This window comes from Electrona antarctica, assembly GCF_951216825.1.
Source record: "Electrona antarctica genome assembly, chromosome: 24".
Lineage (NCBI taxonomy): Eukaryota > Metazoa > Chordata > Actinopteri > Myctophiformes > Myctophidae > Electrona > Electrona antarctica.
Window position 1 is genome coordinate 1067981 of NC_136803.1, and position 20555 is coordinate 1088535.

The 20555-nt window shown below is 47.0% G+C and overlaps 1 protein-coding gene across 1 annotated transcript in view; it reads left to right on the forward strand.

Moving 5' to 3' along the window:
• Positions 1 to 20555, forward strand: part of ptgfrnb (prostaglandin F2 receptor inhibitor b) — a 68821-nt gene continuing 48266 nt past the window's right edge. Inside the window, exons 1-3 of the mRNA XM_079494930.1 lie at positions 1 to 488; positions 18888 to 19000; positions 19516 to 19771. Of these exons, the coding sequence (XP_079351056.1) occupies positions 431 to 488; positions 18888 to 19000; positions 19516 to 19771 (427 nt within the window). The 5' untranslated portion in view covers positions 1 to 430. The remainder of the gene's footprint in view (positions 489 to 18887; positions 19001 to 19515; positions 19772 to 20555) is intronic.

The window sequence follows — 20555 nt, forward strand, 5'->3', positions numbered from 1 at the left end:
TCTCTCTCTCTCAGTGTAAACGGTCGGATCGAGGCTCACACCAGATCTAAAGCCTCCTCGGTTCATTTTATTCACAGAAGAACCACGTACCTACCCGAAGTAGGCGACTAGTTCTACACACACACGTGCACGCCACATACACACACGTTGATTAACGCCGGGCGGTCGCCGGCCGGGTGCACGCACGGACGGAGGGGGGGGGGAGACACATCGTGTGTGTTGTGTGTGGAAAAGATTGTCCGACACACACACAGTCACACGGAGACTCGGAGAGAAAGAGAGAGAGAGAGAGAGAGGACTTCAGTGACTCTACACACACCTCTCTCTATCATAAAAACGGGGTGCTGCCGGTGGAGAGAAGGAGAGGGTTTTCTCTCAGGGAGGATTGGATTAATTCTACAGAATAAAGAGTGTATTTCTCTTGGATGTAATGAAGCTAAACATCATCATGGACACCAACACACTGCTGCTGCTCTTCACCGCCGTCGGTAAGTCTTTCTTTCAGACTCATTCATGGTGTTTTAGGACTAGGAGGCGGAATGAAATGAATGTCGCGCCGAAACCCAGCCAGATGTGATCAGATCTATCTGTGTGTTTAGATTTAGACTCTCGTTTAGGTGCATTTATGGCAGAATGATCGATACATAAATGATTACATCTATAACGAGAGTCTAAATCTTATAGGCTGTATTAGTGGATACTATAGTGTAAGGATTTGGGGTTGTGTGTGTCTGACTGACTGACTGGCGTTATACATACATTTGACTTGATCAAATCAATCTAATAATAATGGCAGCTGTCTGTCTGTCTGTCTGTCTGTCTGTGGTCCAACCAAGAAAGGTCTGCTGCCGACATGATCACTGGGTATCCACCTAGTATATGTGGATACTATGTATAATTCCACCTAGTACATGGATACTGTATCATTCCACACATGTAGCCTGTGTGTGTCAGACAGTGGCTCCCTGGCTCTGCCACAGCCTACTGACACTGTGTCAGACAGTGGATAGATTATCGATACAGTATGTGTGAGTGAGTATGTGTCCACATAGAATGTGGGCTACTATGTAGTAGCATAGTAGCCCATGATGTGAGAGACACTGTGTGTGTGTGTGTGTGTGTGTGTGTGTGTGTGTGTGTGTGTGTGTGTGTGTGTGTGTGTGTGTGTGTGTGTGTGTGTGTGTGCAAATACTAGAATGTGGATTCTATGTAGGTCTATATGAGAGAGAGAGAGAGAGAGACTATTGTGAGTGTGTTGGTTCTGGTCCGTTAGGGATTCTACTGAACTGGTTGCAGGGTTTTTTCCACACACGGATCATTGAGTGTAGGACACTGGTTTCATGTCAAGGACGGACCCCCAACATGATACTCATTAGCCCTGTGTGGACCCCCCATTTGAAAAGATATGCCAGGGACCCCCATGAGAGAAGATCTGTGCGGCTCTAGCAGTGATTCTCAACACGTTTCATTTCAAGGGCCCCCAGGTTTGACCTGCATTAGGCTACGGACCCCCATTTAATGGCATTTCTATCTCTGGGGACCCCATTTGGTTCCATTTGTACACCCTCTGAGTTAGAGACCCATAAGGGTCCATTTGGTTCCATTTGTACACCCTCTGAGTTACAGACCCATAAGGGTCCATTTGGTTCCTAACTATCATTTAGCTGGGGACCCTCCTGGAACTCCCTCAAGGACCCCTGGGGGTCCTCGGACCCCACTTTGGGAACCACTGGCTGTAGGAGACGAGGCTGCTTCCTGACCGACTGACCGACACGTTTCATTAGTTTTTTTCCAGAGAGAAACTGTTGGTAATAAACTACAGTATGTTGGTTCCAGAGCCCTAGATATAGAGTTACGCAAACTGCGTTCACTTCCATAGACTTCTATTGAGAATGGGGACAACCAACTGGGACAAGTCCTGGACCGGAAGTAGGCAGAAATGCATTGGACTCAGGACAACAGCCCAGCTCTAATGATCTGAAATCCCTTTATTTTAGATTGTTTTGTAGTAATAGTACAACATAAACATTAAAGAGACTTTAGTTGTCACTGTACAATACTTTAAAACAGTTGTCATGTTGCACACATTAAAATAGCTCTTATTTGCGCCGACCCTCGTTGAAAACAATGTATTTCCAACTCCAGCTTGTCTCAGTTCAGGCTGCATGAACAGCGCTCGGTTTCTGCCCCCTCAATGTCCTAACTCTTCTATTAGATGAACAGCGCTCGGTTTCTGCCCCCTCAATGTCCTAACTCTTCTATTAGATGAACAGCGCTCGGTTTCTGCCCCCTCAATGTCCTAACTCTTCTATTAGATGGCTCTGGGTTTCTGCCCCCTCAATGTCCTAACTCTTCTATTAGATGGCTCTGGGTTTCTGCCCCCTCAATGTCCTAACTCTTCTATTAGATGGCTCTGCGTTTCTGCCCCCTCAATGTCCTAACTCTTCTATTAGATGGCTCTGGGTTTCTGCCCCCTCAATGTCCTAACTCTTCTATTAGATGGCTCTGGGTTTCTGCCCCCTCAATGTCCTAACTCTTCTATTAGATGGCTCTGGGTTTCTGCCCCCTCAATGTCCTAACTCTTCTATTAGATGGCTCTGGTTGGTTCTAGTGTACTGTGAGTGACGGAGTCTGACTGAATTAATCTCCTACATGTTGTTTTTGTCGTACAGTTAGCTGAGCTTCACAGTGACGCCCAACACCCTAGCTAACTTCCTGTAGGCTGACTACCTTGCCCAGGTGACTGTGCGTGCGTGTGTGTGTGTGTGTGTGTGCGCGCACATGCGTGTGCGTGTGTGTGTGTGTGTGTGTGCGTGGCTGCGTGCGTGAGAGCGTGTGTGTGTCACTGTGAGTCATAAAGGAAGAGGGGCAGGCTACAACAGATGGACAATCATGGGAGAGTCATTCAGAGAAAATGCTAAAGAAGTGCGTGATGGTGGTGGGGGGGGCGTGGGGGGGGGGGGGGGGGGGTGTGTGTGGGTGTGTGGTGGGGGGGTTGGGGGAGTGGGGGCGGGCTTGATGGAAGTGATATGATGGTGTCAAACTACCCAGGGGGTCGTAGATGGGGGGCCAGAGTTTAATTTGGAGCTATTGTTCTCCCTCTGACTAGAACAGAGAATACATGAGTGGAGATCTGTGACTGTTCTGTTGTTCACATGATCACATCACAGCTTTCTCTGTCTCTGGCTTTTATTTAGAACACTGGTTTTCAATTTCAACCCCTTTTCACATCAAGGTCTGTTGTTTATGTATTGGGCATTTGAGCCACGGACCACCATCTGATGACATTTAGCCTCTCAGACCCATCTGAGCCACGGACCACCATCTGATGACATTTAGCCTCTCAGACCCATCTGAGCCACGGACCACCATCTGATGACATTTAGCCTCTCAGACCCATTTGAGCCACGGACCACCATCTGATGACATTTAGCCTCTCAGACCCATTTGAGCCACGGACCACCATCTGATGACATTTAGCCTCTCAGACCCATCTGAGCCACGGACCACCATCTGATGACATTTAGCCTCTCAGACCCATTTGAGCCACGGACCACCATCTGATGACATTTAGCCTCTCAGACCCATCTGAGCCACGGACCACCATCTGATGACATTTAGCCTCTCAGACCCATTTGAGCCACGGACCACCATCTGATGACATTTAGCCTCTCAGACCCATCTGAGCCACGGACCACCATCTGATGACATTTAGCCTCTCAGACCCATTTGAGCCACGGACCACCATCTGATGACATTTAGCCTCTCAGACCCATTTGAGCCACGGACCACCATCTGATGACATTTAGCCTCTCAGACCCATTTGAGCCACGGACCACCATTTGATGACATTTAGCCTCTCAGACCCATCTGAGCCACGGAACCACCGTTTGATGACATTTAGCCTCTCAGACCCATTTGAGCCACGGACCACCATTTGATGACATTTAGCCTCTCAGACCCATTTGAGCCACGGACCACCATCTGATGACATTTAGCCTCTCAGACCCATTTGAGCCACGGACCACCATCTGATGACATTTAGCCTCTCAGACCCATCTGAGCCACGGACCACCATCTGATGACATTTAGCCTCTCAGACCCATCTGAGCCACGGACCACCGTTTGATGACATTTAGCCTCTCAGACCCATCTGAGCCACGGACCACCGTTTGATGACATTTAGCCTCTCAGACCCATCTGAGCCACGGACCACCATTTGATGACATTTAGCCTCTCAGACCCATCTGAGCCACGGAACCACCGTTTGATGACATTTAGCCTCTCGGACCCATTTGAGCCACGGACCACCATTTGATGACATTTAGCCTCTCAGACCCATCTGAGCCACGGACCACCGTTTGATGACATTTAGCCTCTCAGACCCATCTGAGCCACGGACCACCATTTGATGACATTTAGCCTCTCAGACCCAAAGCTAAAGAATATTTTGTTATCGTTGGATAAGATTGTGTCCACAATTCCATGCTGTATTGATGTTGGTAAATGGTAAATGGTAAATGGTGCATTTATATAGCGCTTTACATAGATTGTGCATCAATTCACCCATTCACACACACATTCATACACCGATGGCGGCAGAAACCATGCAAGGCACTAGCCAGCACATCAGGAGCAATTTGGGGTTCAGTGTCTTGCTCAAGGACACTTCGACACTAACTCTGGGGGAGCCCAGGTTCGAACAGGCAACCTTGCGGTTACCATCCAGCCACTCTACCCCTGAGCCACCGCTCAGGGTACCATTAAGAGAGACAACAGGCAAACGTTGATCAACATAACAATTCTTCTACATTCTCTAATTGTGTAGACTTCTTGTAAAATAAGTAATGTGGATGTCCTTATTTAAGATCTACTGTATATTAAGGGTCCACTTGGTTACCAACTCTCCATGGACCACTGGTTGAAAACCAGCGCTTGTATAGCTAAATGTTTGCTTGGGGGTCCTCGTCATGACAACATGCTTGGGGACCGCTGCTGAGTTGCCCTGCATTGCTTCTCCATCTGGCAGGGGTCCTTGAGGGCATTCCAGGGGGTCCCCCCTCCCCTCCCCTCCCCCTCCGGCTAAAGTTGATAAGCAGTTAACCAAATGGACCCCCCCGCGGCCTCCAACAGTTCTATCATTGCAATCTGTTTTGGGTGTCATTGTTGTCATCGTTAGACTTAGAGACATTTTCCTTTTTATTGTCTCCACCAGGCTGAAGGCATGGGGAGAGAGTATGTTTTATTGTCTCCACCAGGCCGAAGGCATGGGGAGAGAGTATGTTTTATTGTCTCCACCAGGCCGAAGGCATGGGGAGAGAGTATGTTTAGTTGTCTCCACCAGGCCGAAGGCATGGGGAGAGAGTATGTTTAGTTGTCTCCACCAGGCCGAAGGCATGGGGAGAGAGTATGTTTAGTTGTCTCCACCAGGCCGAAGGCATGGGGAGAGAGTATGTTTAGTTGTCTCCACCAGGCCGAAGGCATGGGGAGAGAGTATGTTTAGTTGTCTCCACCAGGCCGAAGGCATGGGGAGAGAGTATGTTTAGTTGTCTCCACCAGGCCGAAGGCATGGGGAGAGAGTATGTTTAGTTGTCTCCACCAGGCCGAAGGCATGGGGAGAGAGTATGTTTAGTTGTCTCCACCAGGCCGAAGGCATGGGGAGAGAGTATGTTTAGTTGTCTCCACCAGGCCGAAGGCATGGGGAGAGAGTATGTTTTATTGTCTCCACCAGGCCGAAGGCATGGGGAGAGAGTATGTTTTATTGTCTCCACCAGGCCGAAGGCATGGGGAGAGAGTATGTTTTGCACTCCGTCCGTGTGCGTCCCTGCATCCCTCCACATCTGCCGGTTATAGCGCCACCAAGAGGCCGATTTCTCGCACAGATTTCATCCAAATCTCACGCAAATCGGTACACATGATCTCTGTAGTCATGTGATCAAGACGAGCCTGTTGGATTTCTCAGATTCTACACTGATTAGCTAAGATTGCCTTCCAAAGTTTTCAGGAGTAGCCCGTTTTGTACAAAATGTCCTGCTCATCCAGAATTCTATCCTCAGAGATGCTCTGAGTGATCTGGCTCTGCATTTCCTCAACAAAATGAAGACAATTGTTGCAAGAAACAAACAAACAAACAAAACATGTTTATTACTCCTAAACATTTTGCCAAACATCACACACACTCCTATCCTCCTGGTGGTAAATGGTAAATGGTGCATTTACATAGCGCCTTTATCCAAGGCGCTTTACATAGATTGTGCATTACATTCACCCATTCACACACACATTCATACACCGATTGCGGCGGAAGCCATGCAAGGTACCAACCAGCACATCGGGAGCAATTTGGGGTTCAGTGTCTTGCCCAAGGACACTTCGACATGTAGCCAGGAGGAGCCGGGATTCGAACCGCCGACCCATGGATCATTGGACGACCTGCTCTACCTCTTGAGCAACAGTCGCCCTGGTGGAGACCTGTGCCCAGAAGGGCACTTTTTCTAGTGATGATTTGTATTTATCCTGGTATTTATTGCCAGTTATGAATTGTGTATTTTCTTGGTTATTTTATTATTCTATGAATTTTATGCTCTCAAGAGTTAAATTATGGTCAAACATCTGCATCACTTAATTTACAATAAGTCTACACAATTAGAGAATGTAGAAGAATTGTTATTATGATCAACGTCTGCCTGTTGTCTCTCCTAATGGTACCAACATCAACACAGCATGGGATTGTTGGACAAAATCTTACCCAACGACAACAACATATTATTCAGTTTATATAACATTAACAATTTACACTTTAGGCCTTTGAATTGGTCGTCGTCTCGCGACCGTGCCGCCACATACTGTGAGCCGATTGCAGATCGGGCTATTTTCGACAACACACGGAAATCGGGGCATTAGCGCGGAATGGACTAATGAGCGTATAGAGCAGAGTGGAGTGGAGTGGTGGAGCCACACTTTAGTTCCAACCGGACAAACCCATGATGTAGCATGAGCTGATCCGCGCTGACACGCTGACTCCCATTAGACGGCCCTGTCCAGAGCCGTTCAATGCGAATAACTTGACTCCTTCAAAGCCGCTCTCAAAGGGCACCTACGGACGGCTGCAATTCAAAACTGGCCCCCGTAAAATCTGAATCGCTGGACTCAGGCAACAGCCCAGCTTTAATGATCTTAAATCCCTTTAATTTTAGATAGTTTTTTAGTAATAGTACAGCATGCACGCACGCACGCACGCACGCACGCACGCACGCACGCACAGTGGAAAGTAACTACCGGTAGGTGCATTTACTTAGGTACCCGTATAGCTGTGACTTTCCACTTGACTTCCATCCTGGGATTTGAACACGGTTTTCTGTGTGGCGTGCTGACATGTTTTTTACACCACTGAGCTAGTAGAGCCGCCACCCTGCTTGCTTGCTCAGGGGAGAAATGTAATCTTGACCGTGAGGTGAAATTCTGTGTCAGATCATGTGTCTAGCTGATGATGACCTTTGACCCCATCGGAATGTCTGGAGACCACATACAACCACCCTGATTGTATAAGCCAGCTGGTTCCCAAACTCTTTCACATCAAGGGCCCCCAAATTGGCATAAACAATATTAGTTTCCCTCTTCTACAAAAATAAAAGTTACTGTCGTGCGTGCCATGCTGCCATTCTCTTGTATTATATATCGTATTTGTATTATTTATTTCCCACCATGGAGTAACCTCGCGGCAGACTATCCAGCATGTATCTTCCACCTCGGAGGAAACTCTGGTAAGGCCGGCAGTGTCGGTAGGCCAATCAGAGGCAGGCGGGGCGTTACCATGTCTATGCTCGGACGTAGAAAAGATATACGCTCTTGAAAAGTCTGGTGAGTGAGTGATGACCGAGGTGGTTAGGTGCGTCTTCTCTTGAATCTAGGGGGGGGGGGGGGGGTGTTCTAGCATGCACCGTTCCGTACCTGCACGTGCGCGTCACACTTTTTTTTGTACCACGGTGTGGTACTGCGTTCTACGAGCCTGACACCACTGCTCACACGTATCGTAATAAAAACCTGTGTTCATGATGTGTGCGTGACGTGTGTGTGTGTGCGTGCGTGCGTGCGTGCGTGCGTGCGTGCGTGCGTGCGTGCGTGCGTGCGTGCGTGCGAGTGAGTGAGAGACTATAGTCTTAAATGAGCACAGCCAGTGCTGGATGATCACATGACTGTAGTAGCGTGAACATGTTGTCAACATGTCTTCCTGTTTGAACACTGGAATCTCTCTCTCTCTCTCGCTCTCTCGCTCTCTCGCTCTCTCTCTCGCTCTCTCTCTCTCTCTGTCTCTCTCTCTCTCTCTCTGTCTCTCTCTCTCTCTCTCTCTCTTAACACTTGAGTGTCTCTCTCTCTCTCTCTCTCTCTCTCTCTCTCTCTCTCTCTCTCTCTCTCTCTCTCTCTCTCTGTCTGTTTAAACAACGTGTCTACAGCTCTCCTAAACAACTGTTTTTAGGATTATTATTATTATTATTTTTAGCCCATAATCAACGTCACGCGCACGCACGCACACGCACATGCACACACAGTCACTCACAAAGCACCAACATCACACAATTTGGCACGTGGTGAGTTTATTCCTGGGTTATCTTATGTTGTGTAACAAGCGCACGCACGCACGCACGCACGCACGCACGCACGCACGCACGCACGCACGCACGCACGCACGCACGCACGCACACTGTTTCAGTGACAGTTTGGTGTTGGGGACCAGTGTTGTTGTGAATTTGTGTGAATTGACAAAAAACACACCGATCTACAAGCTCACAATCTCTCGATGCATGAAGCTGTCAATCAGATAGGACTTTTCTGTGTGGATGTATGGGCTGTCAATCAGATAGGACTTTTCTGTGTGGATGTATGGGCTGTCAATCAGATAGGACTTTTCTTTGTGGATGTATGGGGACCTTTCTTTGTGGATGTATGGGGCCACTCTGGTAGAGCTGTTGCCCCCCGCGACCCGACTACGGATAAGCGGTTGAAGATGGATGGATGGATGGATGTATGGGCTGTCAATCAGATAAGACTTTTCTGTGTGGACGTATGTGCTGTCAATCATAGGACCTTTCTGTGTGGATGTATGGGCTGTCAATCAGATAGGACATTTCTCTTTGGTCGTATGGGCTGTCAATCAGATAGGACTTTTCTGGATGTATGTCAATCAAGGCCAGACAGTAGTTTTTTGTCCCATCAGTACTACAGTAGGCGTTCCCGCATAACTTCCGGGTATGATGATGATGTCACACACATACCCTCTAGATACAAAGTGTGGGAAAAATGCGTCTACATTGAGCGGCCCCTGAAGAACCAACCAATAACACGTCGGCCTTTGTGCGAGGTTAACCCATTCAGGATGGGAACGCGTCTGCGTCGCTTTTAGCGGTTTTATCACTTTTAACCATTATTTAAAACTTATCTGTTGAAAAATAGCAGATCTACAAGCTCATAGCGCGGCACCGTGCTACGAGCTTGTAGATCTGCTATTTATTTTTTGCAAAATCATGAAAACGTGGCGCGAATCTTCAAATATATATTCTTTCCCAGCGAACGTTTTTAACTTCAGATATATATTTACATATACAGATAATTCTGGGGGTCCTTGACATGCAATCGTTTGAGAACCTACAGGTATATAGTTTTTTCATTATATAGATATTCCACTGTTACGTTCTTAGCTTACGCATGTTTCATGATAACTACTTTTATGTATGTGATTTATCGCCATGCTTTTTGTTATTGCTTAATGTAAGTCGCTCTGGATTAAGAGCGTTCTGATAAAAAATGCCTAAATTGTAAATTGAGAACCACAGATTTTTAGAAAGACATTAAGTAAGAATCAGCTCCCAGGCCTACATGGGTTAAATCGTGCGGGTTGCCATGTTGTTGGAATACACACATTACCAGACCGTCAAATATTTGCTGTAGTCAGCCTTGGCTGCGACCGGGCATGCACGGAGTGTCTCCCCTCCTTAGGTATGCAGCCCTGCGGGGGGGAGGGAGGGGGGGGGGGGGTGTAATGGCTAGCTAGAAGTCTGCAGATGATAGCCCCCATGGTGAGGTGGTTGTGGGGGAGGGGTGGGGGTGGTATGTGTCTCGGTCACACACGAGGAAAACAGTGTTTTACTGGAGGCCCTGTAAGTAGTCGGGGGATATCAACCCATTCTGACCTGAGATCACATTCTAAAAATGTCTTCTACGTCCTGACTGTTTTCTGAAAAAGCTATGTTTCTATGTCGATCGTCAAAAATAGCAGACCTACAAGCTCGTAGTGCGCCACTCTGTGGCGCGCTATGAGCTTGGAGATCTGCTATTTTTCAATCGCTAAAGCATAACATAATGCTAACACCAAAAGGGGTTCCCGCCCCAAAATGGGTTAATACAATCTGGGAATACATTTCTTACCAGGAATTTCCTTCACCAACGTGTTTGTGTCTACTAACGTATCCCACATTGGTTTATATTCAACCACCCTAGGGGAATGTTTGACAGCCGCTGAAAGTTGGGGTACCATCAACAGCCATTATAACTAAGGCAAAATGTTCTAAATTTCATGTCAAACTAGGGGGTTGACATGAAGCATTAGTTTTTAGCATTAGTTTTGCACGAAAAACACTCCTTGGGCTAAAATTGGCCATAGCCGTCATCACAAATGTGATTAAGTCAGCATATTTGGGCAAGTGGCTATGGCCAAACTAGTGGCCAAACTAGTGGTCAAACTAGTGGTCAAACTAGGGGGTTTTCATGATCCCAGGGGATCATGACTTATACTGGATCTCTTGTTCACTAGTCCCTTCCTAGCATTTTAGTCTAGTTGGTATTTGTTGTCATAGTTTTAGTCGTCATAGCTTAGTTCTCATTTAGTTTCCATTTAGTTTCCGTCAGTGAAGAAAAGGTAGTCGACGAACATTTACATTTAACACATTTTGTGCCCAAAACGTCTGTGGACGTCATGGGTATTACCGCACGTGCATAGCCCAAGACGTCTGTGGACGTCTTTTTTTTTATTATTTTTTTTATTAAAAAAAATCAGAAAAATCAAAACACTTTTTTTTTTTTTTTTTAACACGTGGTGCCAAAGTTTGTTTTTTTCGCCATTGCTCGCCATTGCTTAAATTATCGCTTTGGCTAAAACGCTGAATGCCACTGATAAAGTAGGCCATGTAAACATAACTACAGGCATTCATAATCATAACTACAGACATTAATGTAGCCTATGCCGCATAGGATTGTACAATTATATAGCCTACATTTAACAAACAAGCTTGATTGACATTAAGTAAATGGGACAATACAGAAACTGCTAAGAGGATAAAACCGGGCCTTGCAAACGTGAAGCGAGGAACACAGGCGTTGCCTGGATCAACGACAGGTCTGTGGAAGAGGGGCGTGACAACGCAAGCGTAAACAAAAAAACAAAGCTAAACAGAATCCAGGTCTGGTGAGTCGCGGGGGGGGGGGGGGGGGGGGGGGTATGGGTGAGGCTTGCGTTGTCGCATCGCGACTTCTCCGAGCAAAAACGCAGGTCTCATTGAAAATGAACTATAGGCGCATTTTATCGCGCCTATAGTCGGGACTACTGGAGTTGAAAAAGTTTTCTATTGAGCAGTGTTGATTTCGTCGACTAAAACCAAGACGAAAAATGTCCGTCGACTACCTTTTTCCACTGACGAAAACTAAATGGAAACTAAATAAACTAAGCTATGATGACTAAAACTAAGACTAATATACTGACAATTTAAAATAAAAACTAGACTAAAATGTTAGGAAGGGACTACTGAACAAGAGAGCCAGTATAAGTCATTTTACACTTGGTTGCATGCTGAAAATAGCAGATTTACAAGCTCACAACGCGTCGCAGCGTGACGCGTTGTGAGCTTGTAGATCTGCTATTTTCAGCAAGTGTAAAATCAGTCATTACGACGCCATCAAGGCCCGCCAAAATACATTTTAGTCGACTAAATCAACTATAGATTTAGTCCACAAAAATCTTATGACATTTAGTCGACTAAAACTAGACTAACACTAAGACATTCCAGGTAACTAAAATGTGACTAAAACTAAATAAACTATTCAAGAGACTATGACTAAAACTAAAATCTAAATTTGCTGCCAAAAACAACACTGCAGGATAGGGGGGGGGGGGGGGGGGGGGGACCGGTACCTATAATGACGTTAGCATTTCACCTGCTATGCGTTGCTAAGCGCCCCCCCCCCCGGGCTATGGGGCAATACTGGTCTGGACCAATCTCTGTCTAGACAAGTCATCAGCTCAGCGTTGCCATGTCTGATTATTATAAGCTTCTTTTTTGTTTTGGCCTTGGCTTGTTTGCATGGGTTGGGTTTTTTGGGGGCTTGTTTATGAAGTTTAGTTGCTTACAAAACACTGCAACAGGCAACTATTACAAGAAAACTACACAATGTTCGCTTAGATTAAGCATAAATGGCGTGTGTGTGTGTGTGTGTGTGTGTGTGTGTGTGTGTGTGTGTGTGTGTGTGTGTGTGTGTGTGTGTGTGTGTGTGTGTGTGTGTGTGTGTGTGTGTGTGTGTGTGTGTGTGTGTGTGTGTGTGTGTGTGTGTGTGTGTGTGTGTGTGTGTGTGTGTGTGTGTGTGTGTGTGTGTGTGTGTGTGAATGGCCCCTATACTCTCTCCTTTGAGAGAGAGAGAAATTTGAACGAGAATCTCCACATTCTCGCCAAAGCATGCACACACCGAGACATGTTGCAACGTGCGTGTGTGTGTGTGTGTGCTCGCGCGCGCGTGTGTGTGTGTCAGCCATTCCTCGCTGCTCGTCGTAACAGGCCCAACAGAGGTGTGCTGTCAGAGCGTGTGTGTGTGTGTGTGTGTGTGCGCGCGCGCATGCGTGTGCAGTAGAGACATGCTGACAGATGTAACTAATTTCTTTACTAGTTACTATCAATTATTAAAAAATAACTAGTTATAGTTATAACTAGTTATAGGGGACACGGTGGGACAGTCGGTAGTACAATAACTAGTTATAGGGGACACGGTGGGACAGTCGGTAGTAAAATAACTAGTTATAGGGGACTCGGTGGGACAGTCGGTAGTGCTGTCGCCGCACAGCTAGAAGGTCCCTGGTTCGATTCCCGCTCGTGACGCTGTGGGCGCTTGGGGCGTGCTCTCTCCTCCACGTCATCAGTGCCCATACCCGAGGCGGGGTTGGCGAAAGGGCCTTTCTGTGTGGAGTTTGCATGTTCTCCCTGTGTCCCCTAGGGTAGGTACCCTCACATGTTCTCCCCGTGTCCCCTATAGGGTAGGTACCCTCACATGTTCTCCCTGTGTCCCCCTAGGGTAGGTACCCTCACATGTTCTCCCCGTGTCCCCTAGGGTAGGTACCCTCACATGTTCTCCCCGTGTCCCCTAGGGTAGGTATCCTCTCATGTTCTCCCCGTGTCCCCTAGGGTAGGTACCCTCACATGTTCTCCCCGTGTCCCCTAGGGTAGATACCCTCACATGTTCTCCCCCTATAGGGTAGGTACCCTCACATGTTCTCCCCGTGTCCCCTAGGGTAGGTACCCTCACATGTTCTCCCTGTGTCCCCTAGGGTAGGTACCCTCACATGTTCTCCCTGTGTCCCCTAGGGTAGGTACCCTCACATGTTCTCCCCGTGTCCCCTAGGGTAGATACCCTCACATGTTCTCCCCGTGTCCCCCATAGGGTAGGTACCCTCACATGTTCTCCCTGTGTCCCCTATAGGGTAGGTACCCTCACATGTTCTCCCCGTGTCCCCTAGGGTAGGTACCCTCACAAAAAACATGCAGTAATCCTGGTCTCTATACTGCCCAGCCGGGGCGCCTGATGGAGCGGAAAGGAACCCGTCGGAATAACGTGTTCCTTCCACGCGCTACGTCTGGCCGGGGAAACTCCTCCCCTGTCAGGTGAAAAGAAGCAGCTTGGACTCCTCATGCATAGAAGGAAGCATGAGGTCAGTCCGCTGCCCCCCCCCCCCAGGTTGGCAGAGAAAGTGTAGCGCCCAGGATTACATTAGATAATTGACACTGGGTGAAAAGATGTGTTGCACAATCGTGGGATAACAATAGAAAAAAAAAGAACTATTGTTCTGTGACACAGAAAGAGAAAGTGCTTTGTTAAGCTGCTTTAATAGATTGGGATGGCTCTTTATCGCTGTGGACAATTTACAATTTACAATTTAGGCATTTAGCAGACGCTCTTAATCCAGAGCGACTTACAATAGGCAGGAACAAAAGTATGGGAATACGTCACATATATAAAATGCATTTATCAAGAAACATGCGTAAGCTAAGAACGTAACTAGAACATATCTATATAATGACACTATACATATTAACTATACATATATACTATACTATGCTATACATATGTAGGCTACTATGATGTGCTATGACTATATATAATGCAATTATTGTGCTGTCTACATGACATGCTATAAGTCTGTTTCAAATGCTATCTAAGTCTAAAAAGTGCTATCTAAGGGGGTAGGATAAGTGCTACGGGCCATGATGGAGTCTGAAAAGGTGGGTCTTCAGACTACGGCGGAAGATTGGGAGTGATGCCGCAGTTCTGACTGCAACGGGGAGTGCATTCCACAGTTTTGGGGCCAGAAGGGAGAAGAGTTTGGGACGTGTGGAGCGTTGTCCCGGCGTTTTTAGTGAGGGTACTTCCAGCTTTCCTGCGTTGGCTGATCTGAGTGCGCGGGAGGGTTTGTAGGGTTCAATCATGCTTGCAAGATATGGGGGAGCCATACCTTTGGTTGCTTTGAATGCCAGCATCAGAGTTTTGTATTCTGTGGACAATCCTTTCTGTCCTCCAACACAATTTGCATTTTACCTCCGTATTTTTAGCGTCCATTATCGGCACAAACTTCAGAATAATGTTTTGTGTTTCCAAGATGAATGCTGTCGCTGTGTGTGTGTGTGTGTGTGTGTGTGTGTGTGTGTGTGTGTGTGTGTGTGTGTGTGTGTGTGTGTGTGTGTGTGTGTGTGTGTGTGTGTGTGTGTGTGTGTGTGTGTGTGTGTGTGTGTGTGTGTGTGCGCGCGCGTCCAATTGTCTCTTGTTATCCTGAAATCTTGCCCTATACGACGTTAACCAATCATCACTTCTGTTGCTGCGACGTGCTTTTACTCAAGTTAGTGTGAGAGCACACCACCAGGCTGTTAGGGCAGGGGTTCCCAAAGTGCGGTCCGGGGACCCCCAGGGGTCCTTGAGGGAGTTCCAGGGGGTCCCCAGCTAAATGATAGTTAGGAACCAAATGGACCCTTATGGGTCTGTAACTCTGAGAGTGTACAAATGGAACCAAATGGACCCTTATGGGTCTGTTACTCTGAGAGTGTACAGATGGGGTCTGTAACTCTGAGAGTGTACAGATGGAACCAAATGGACCCTTATGGGGTCTTTAACTCTGAGAGTGTACAAATGGAACCAAATGGACCCTTATGGGTCTGTAACTCTGAGAGTGTACTGATGGAACCAAATGGACCCTTATGGGTCTGTAACTCTGAGAGTGTACAAATGGAACCAAATGGACCCTTATGGGTCTGTAACTCTGAGAGTGTACAGATGGAACCAAATGGACCCTTATGGGTCTGTAACTCTGAGAGTGTACAAATGGAACCAAATGGACCCTTATGGGTCTGTAACTCTGAGAGTGTACAGATGGAACCAAATGGACCCTTATGGGTCTGTAACTCTGAGAGTGTACAAGTGGAACCAAATGGACCCTTATGGGTCTGTAACTCAGAGAGTGTACAAATGGAACCAAATGGACCCTTATGGGTCTGTAACTCTGAGAGTGTACAGATGGAACCAAATGGACCCTTATGGGTCTGTAACTCAGAGAGTGTACAAATGGAACCAAATGGACCCTTATGGGTCTGTAACTCTGAGAGTGTACAGATGGAACCAAATGGACCCTTATGGGTCTGTAACTCTGAGAGTGTACAAATGGAACCGAATGGACCCTTATGGGTCTGTAACTCTGAGAGTGTACAAATGGAACCAAATGGACCCTTATGGGTCTGTAACTCTGAGAGTGTACAAATGGAACCAAATGGACCCTTATGGGTCTGTAACTCTGAGAGTGTACAAATGGAACCAAATGGACCCTTATGGGTCTGTAACTCTGAGCGTGTACAAATGGAACCAAATGGACCCTTATGGGTGTGTAACTCTGTCTCCGGGTTAAGTTAACATTGATTTTATAATATAAATGGGGGGTCCCAGAGATAGAAATGCCATTAAATGGGGGTCCGTAGACTAATATGCATGTAAATGGTAAATGGTGCATTTATATAGCGCCTTTATCCAAGGCGCTTTACATAGATTGTGCATTACATTCACCCATTCACACACACATTCACACACCGATGGCAGCAGAAACCATGCAAGGAACCAACTAGCACATCGGGAGCAATTAGGGGTTCAGTGTCTTGCTCAAGGACACTTCGACAGTAACTCTGGGGGAGCCCGGGTTTGAACTGGCAACCTTGCGGTTACCATCCAGACACTCTACCCCTGAGCCACCGCCAACCCCATGTCAAACTGGGGGTCCTTGAAATTAAAAATCTTCTCTTATGGGGGTCGCTGGCATAACCACTGTGTTAGATGAAAGATAGACTGAAGTTAGTGTGAAAGCAGATGGTCTGTTAGATCTGTTAGACTCAAGTTAGTGTGAGAGCAGATGGTCTGTTAGATCTGTTAGACTGAAGTTAGTGTGAAAGCAGATGGTCTGTTAGATCTGTTAGACTCAAGTTAGTGTACAATTTACAATTTAGGCATTTAGCAGACGCTCTTAATCCAGAGCGACTTACATTAGGCAAGAACAAAAGTATGGGAATACATCACATATATAAAATGCATTTATCAAGAAACATGCGTAAGCTAAGAACGTAACTAGAACATATCTATATAATGACACTATACATATTAAATATACATATATACTATACTATGCTATACATATGTACTATGATGTGCTATGACTACATACAATGCAATTATTGTGCTGTCTACATGACATGCTATAAGTCTGTTTCAAATGCTATCTAAGTCTAAAAAGTGCTATCTAAGGGGGTAGGATAAGTGCTATGGGCCATGATGGAGTCTGAAAAGGTGGGTCTTCAGACTACGGCGGAAGATTGGGAGTGATGCTGCAGTTCTGATTGCAACGGGGAGTGCATTCCACAGTTTTGGGGCCAGAAGGGAGAAGAGTTTGGGACGTGTGGAGCGTTGTCCCGGCGTTTTTAGTGAGGGTACTTCCAGCTTTCCTGCGTTGGCTGATCTGAGTGTGCGGGAGGGTTTGTAGGGTTCAATCATGCTTGCAAGATATGGGGGAGCCATACCTTTGGTTGCTTTGAATGCCAGCATCAGAGTTTTGTATTCTGTGCGGGCAGCGACTGGGAGCCAGTGCAGGGAGCGGAGCAGGAGGGAGACATGTGAGAATTTTGGCTGGTTGAAGACCAGACGAGCTGCGGCGTTTTGGATCAGTTGGAGAGGCTTAAGTGCACATGCCGGTAGGCCAGTAAGGAGCGAGGAGTAGGAGTGTGAGAGTGTGAGAGCAGATGGTCTGTTAGATCTGTTAGACTGAAGTTAGTGTGAGAGCAGATGGTCTGTTAGATCTGTTAGACTGAAGTTAGTGTGAGAGCAGATGGTCTGTTAGATCTGTTAGACTCAAGTTAGTGTGAGAGCAGATGGTCTGTTAGATCTGTTAGACTGAAGTTAGTGTGAGAGCAGATGGTCTGTTAGATTTGTTAGACTCAAGTTAGTGTGAGAGCAGATGGTCTGTTAGATCTGTTAGACTGAAGTTAGTGTGAATTCATATAATTTTTGGGGGTCCTTGACATGAAAATACTTTGAGCACCACTGACAGAAAACTGTCAGGATTTAGACGACGTTTGTAGAATCATCCTCAGGTCTAAATGGGTTAAAGTTACAGTACTTAAGTAAACCCATTCTGGGCGGGAACCCCTTTTGGTGTTTTAACTAAGCATTATGTTAAACTTTAGCTATTAGAAAATAGCAGATCTACAATCTCATAGCGCGCCACCGAGTGACGCGCTACGAGCTTGTAGGTCTGCTATTTTTGAAAAATCGTGAAAATGCGGCACAAATCTTTAAATATATATTCTTTCAGAAGACTTTTTTTTTATTTCGACGTCAGGCCTAAATGGGTTAAGTAAATGTACTCAGTTAGTTTCCCACCTGTGGTCAGCTCCCTGGACGGTGCTGCTGTGCTCCCTGACCGTAGAGGAGAGGCTTCAGACGAGCTGACCATAGAGAGGAGAGGCTTCAGAGCTGACCATAGAGAGGAGAGGCTTCAGAGCTGACCGTAGAGAGGAGAGCTTCATGATGAATGGTGTGGACCAGAGGACCAAAGACACACCGTCTGACTCTTTATGTGGGCTAAAGTTAAAAAAAGAACAACTATTCTATTCTCCAAACCGTCGTATGTGAGAGAGAGGTGCGTAGGTGCGTGCGTGCGTGCGAGCGTGCGTGCGTGCGTGCGTGCGTGCGTGCGTGCGTGTGTGTCGGCCATTCCTGAGAGAAACAGACCTTAAGGTCTTTGCAGACTGGACGCGTTTTTCGGAAAACCGGTGGAAAAATTCAGTTGAGTTTAAACTCTGTCTCTCTCGCTCTCTCTCTGTCTCTCTCTGTCTCTCTCTCTCTCTGTCTCTCTCTCTCTCACTCTCACTCTCTGTCTTTCTCTCTCTCTCTCTCTCTCTGTCTCTCTGTCTCTCTGTCTCTCTCTCTCTCTCTCTCTCTGTCTCTCTGTCTCTCTGTCTCTCTCTCTCTCTCTCTCTCTCTCTCTCTCTCTCTCTCTCTCTCTCTCTCTCTCTCTCTCTCTCTCTCTCTCTCTCTCTCTCTCTCTCCAGGTGTCTCTCTCTCCAGGGTGGTCAAGGTGTCTCCCGGTCCTCTGATCAGGGTTCAGGGTCAGTCCGTGTCCATCCGCTGTGACGTCAGCGAGTACGAGGGTCCCCGAGAACAGGTACAGTACGAGTAGTACAGTACAGTACAGTACAGTACAGTACAGTACAGTACAGTACAGATCACTATAATGCAGGGGTCGGCAATAGGCGGGCCAAAACCGGCGCCTCAGAAATTATTTCTGGCCTGTGAGATTATTTTGAGAATCATGTTTCTTTGAGGGCTCCTATATTAGTGTAGATTTTCGTCTTACACAAACATCAAATTCCCATCTCTCTCTCTCTCTCTCTCTCTCTCTCTATCTGTCTCTGTCTCTGTCTCTGTCTCTGTCTCTGTCTCTGTCTCTGTCTCTGTCTCTGTCTCTGTCTCTGTCTCTGTCTCTCTATCTGTCTCTGTCTCTGTCTCTGTCTCTGTCTCTGTCTCTGTCTCTGTCTCTGTCTCTGTCTCTGTCTCTCTGTCTCTGTCTCTGTCTCTGTCTCTGTCTCTCTATCTGTCTCTGTCTCTGTCTCTGTCTCTGTCTCTCTATCTGTCTCTGTCTCTGTCTCTGTCTCTGTCTCTGTCTCTCTCGCCACGCAGGACTTTGATTGGACGATGAAGAGGGAGGGCCTGTCGTCACTGAACGTCATCTCGACGTTCGACAGCCGCTTCGCCGACGCGTCGCTGCGCGGCCGCGTGGACGCCGGCCTCATCGCCTACGAGCGGCTCGCCGACGACTCGGTGGAGCTGAGGATACGAGAGGTCGCGACCTCCGACGGGGGCGTGTACCAGTGCAAGACGCCGAGCACCGACTCCGTCATCAGGGGGAACTACGAGGCCGATGTGCTGCTCACCGGTAAGATACTATTACTATAAGATACTATTACTATAAGATGCTATTACTATAAGACACTAATACTGTTGTAATCTCTAACTGGACCCTCGTCTGGTTCTGACAGAACTGGTAGTGTGTGATAATCCAGTTGAAGTATTCCTTTGGTACGGTCGACTGCGGCAGCGTCGGGGCCCGGGAGAACAACAACGTGACACGAGACAGTATCACGCTAAAGGTTCACCAAGTTTATTACACAAACAAACAGGGAACATATAATATATAGTGCTGGATCATAATGACGTGACAACAAGATATGAGACGTAGAAACTAGAAACGTGACATGATAATGACTACTGCAGCAAGGCTGACCTTGCTGCCGCTGAGATGTCTCTCGTAGCCTATCCATAAAGTATGCTACAGTTCAGGCAGTACGCGACACATATCGAGTACACTAAATGGTGCATTTATATAGCGCCTTTATCCAAGGCGCTTTACATAGACTGTGCATTACATTCACCCATCCACACACACATTCAGACACTTGCGGTGGAAGCCATGCAAGGTACCAAACAGCACATCGGGAGCAATTTGGGGTTCAGTGTCTTGCCCAAGGACACTTAGACAGGAGGAGGAGCCGGGATTCGAACCGCCGACCCATGGATCATTGGACGACCTGCTCTACCTCCTGAGCCACAGTCGCCCCCTGTATCTACACTGTATCTCAAGTTCAAGTACACAGACTTAGATGTACTGTACATGGACACTTTGTAACAACTATACAAACTATATGTATTAACATTAAAGG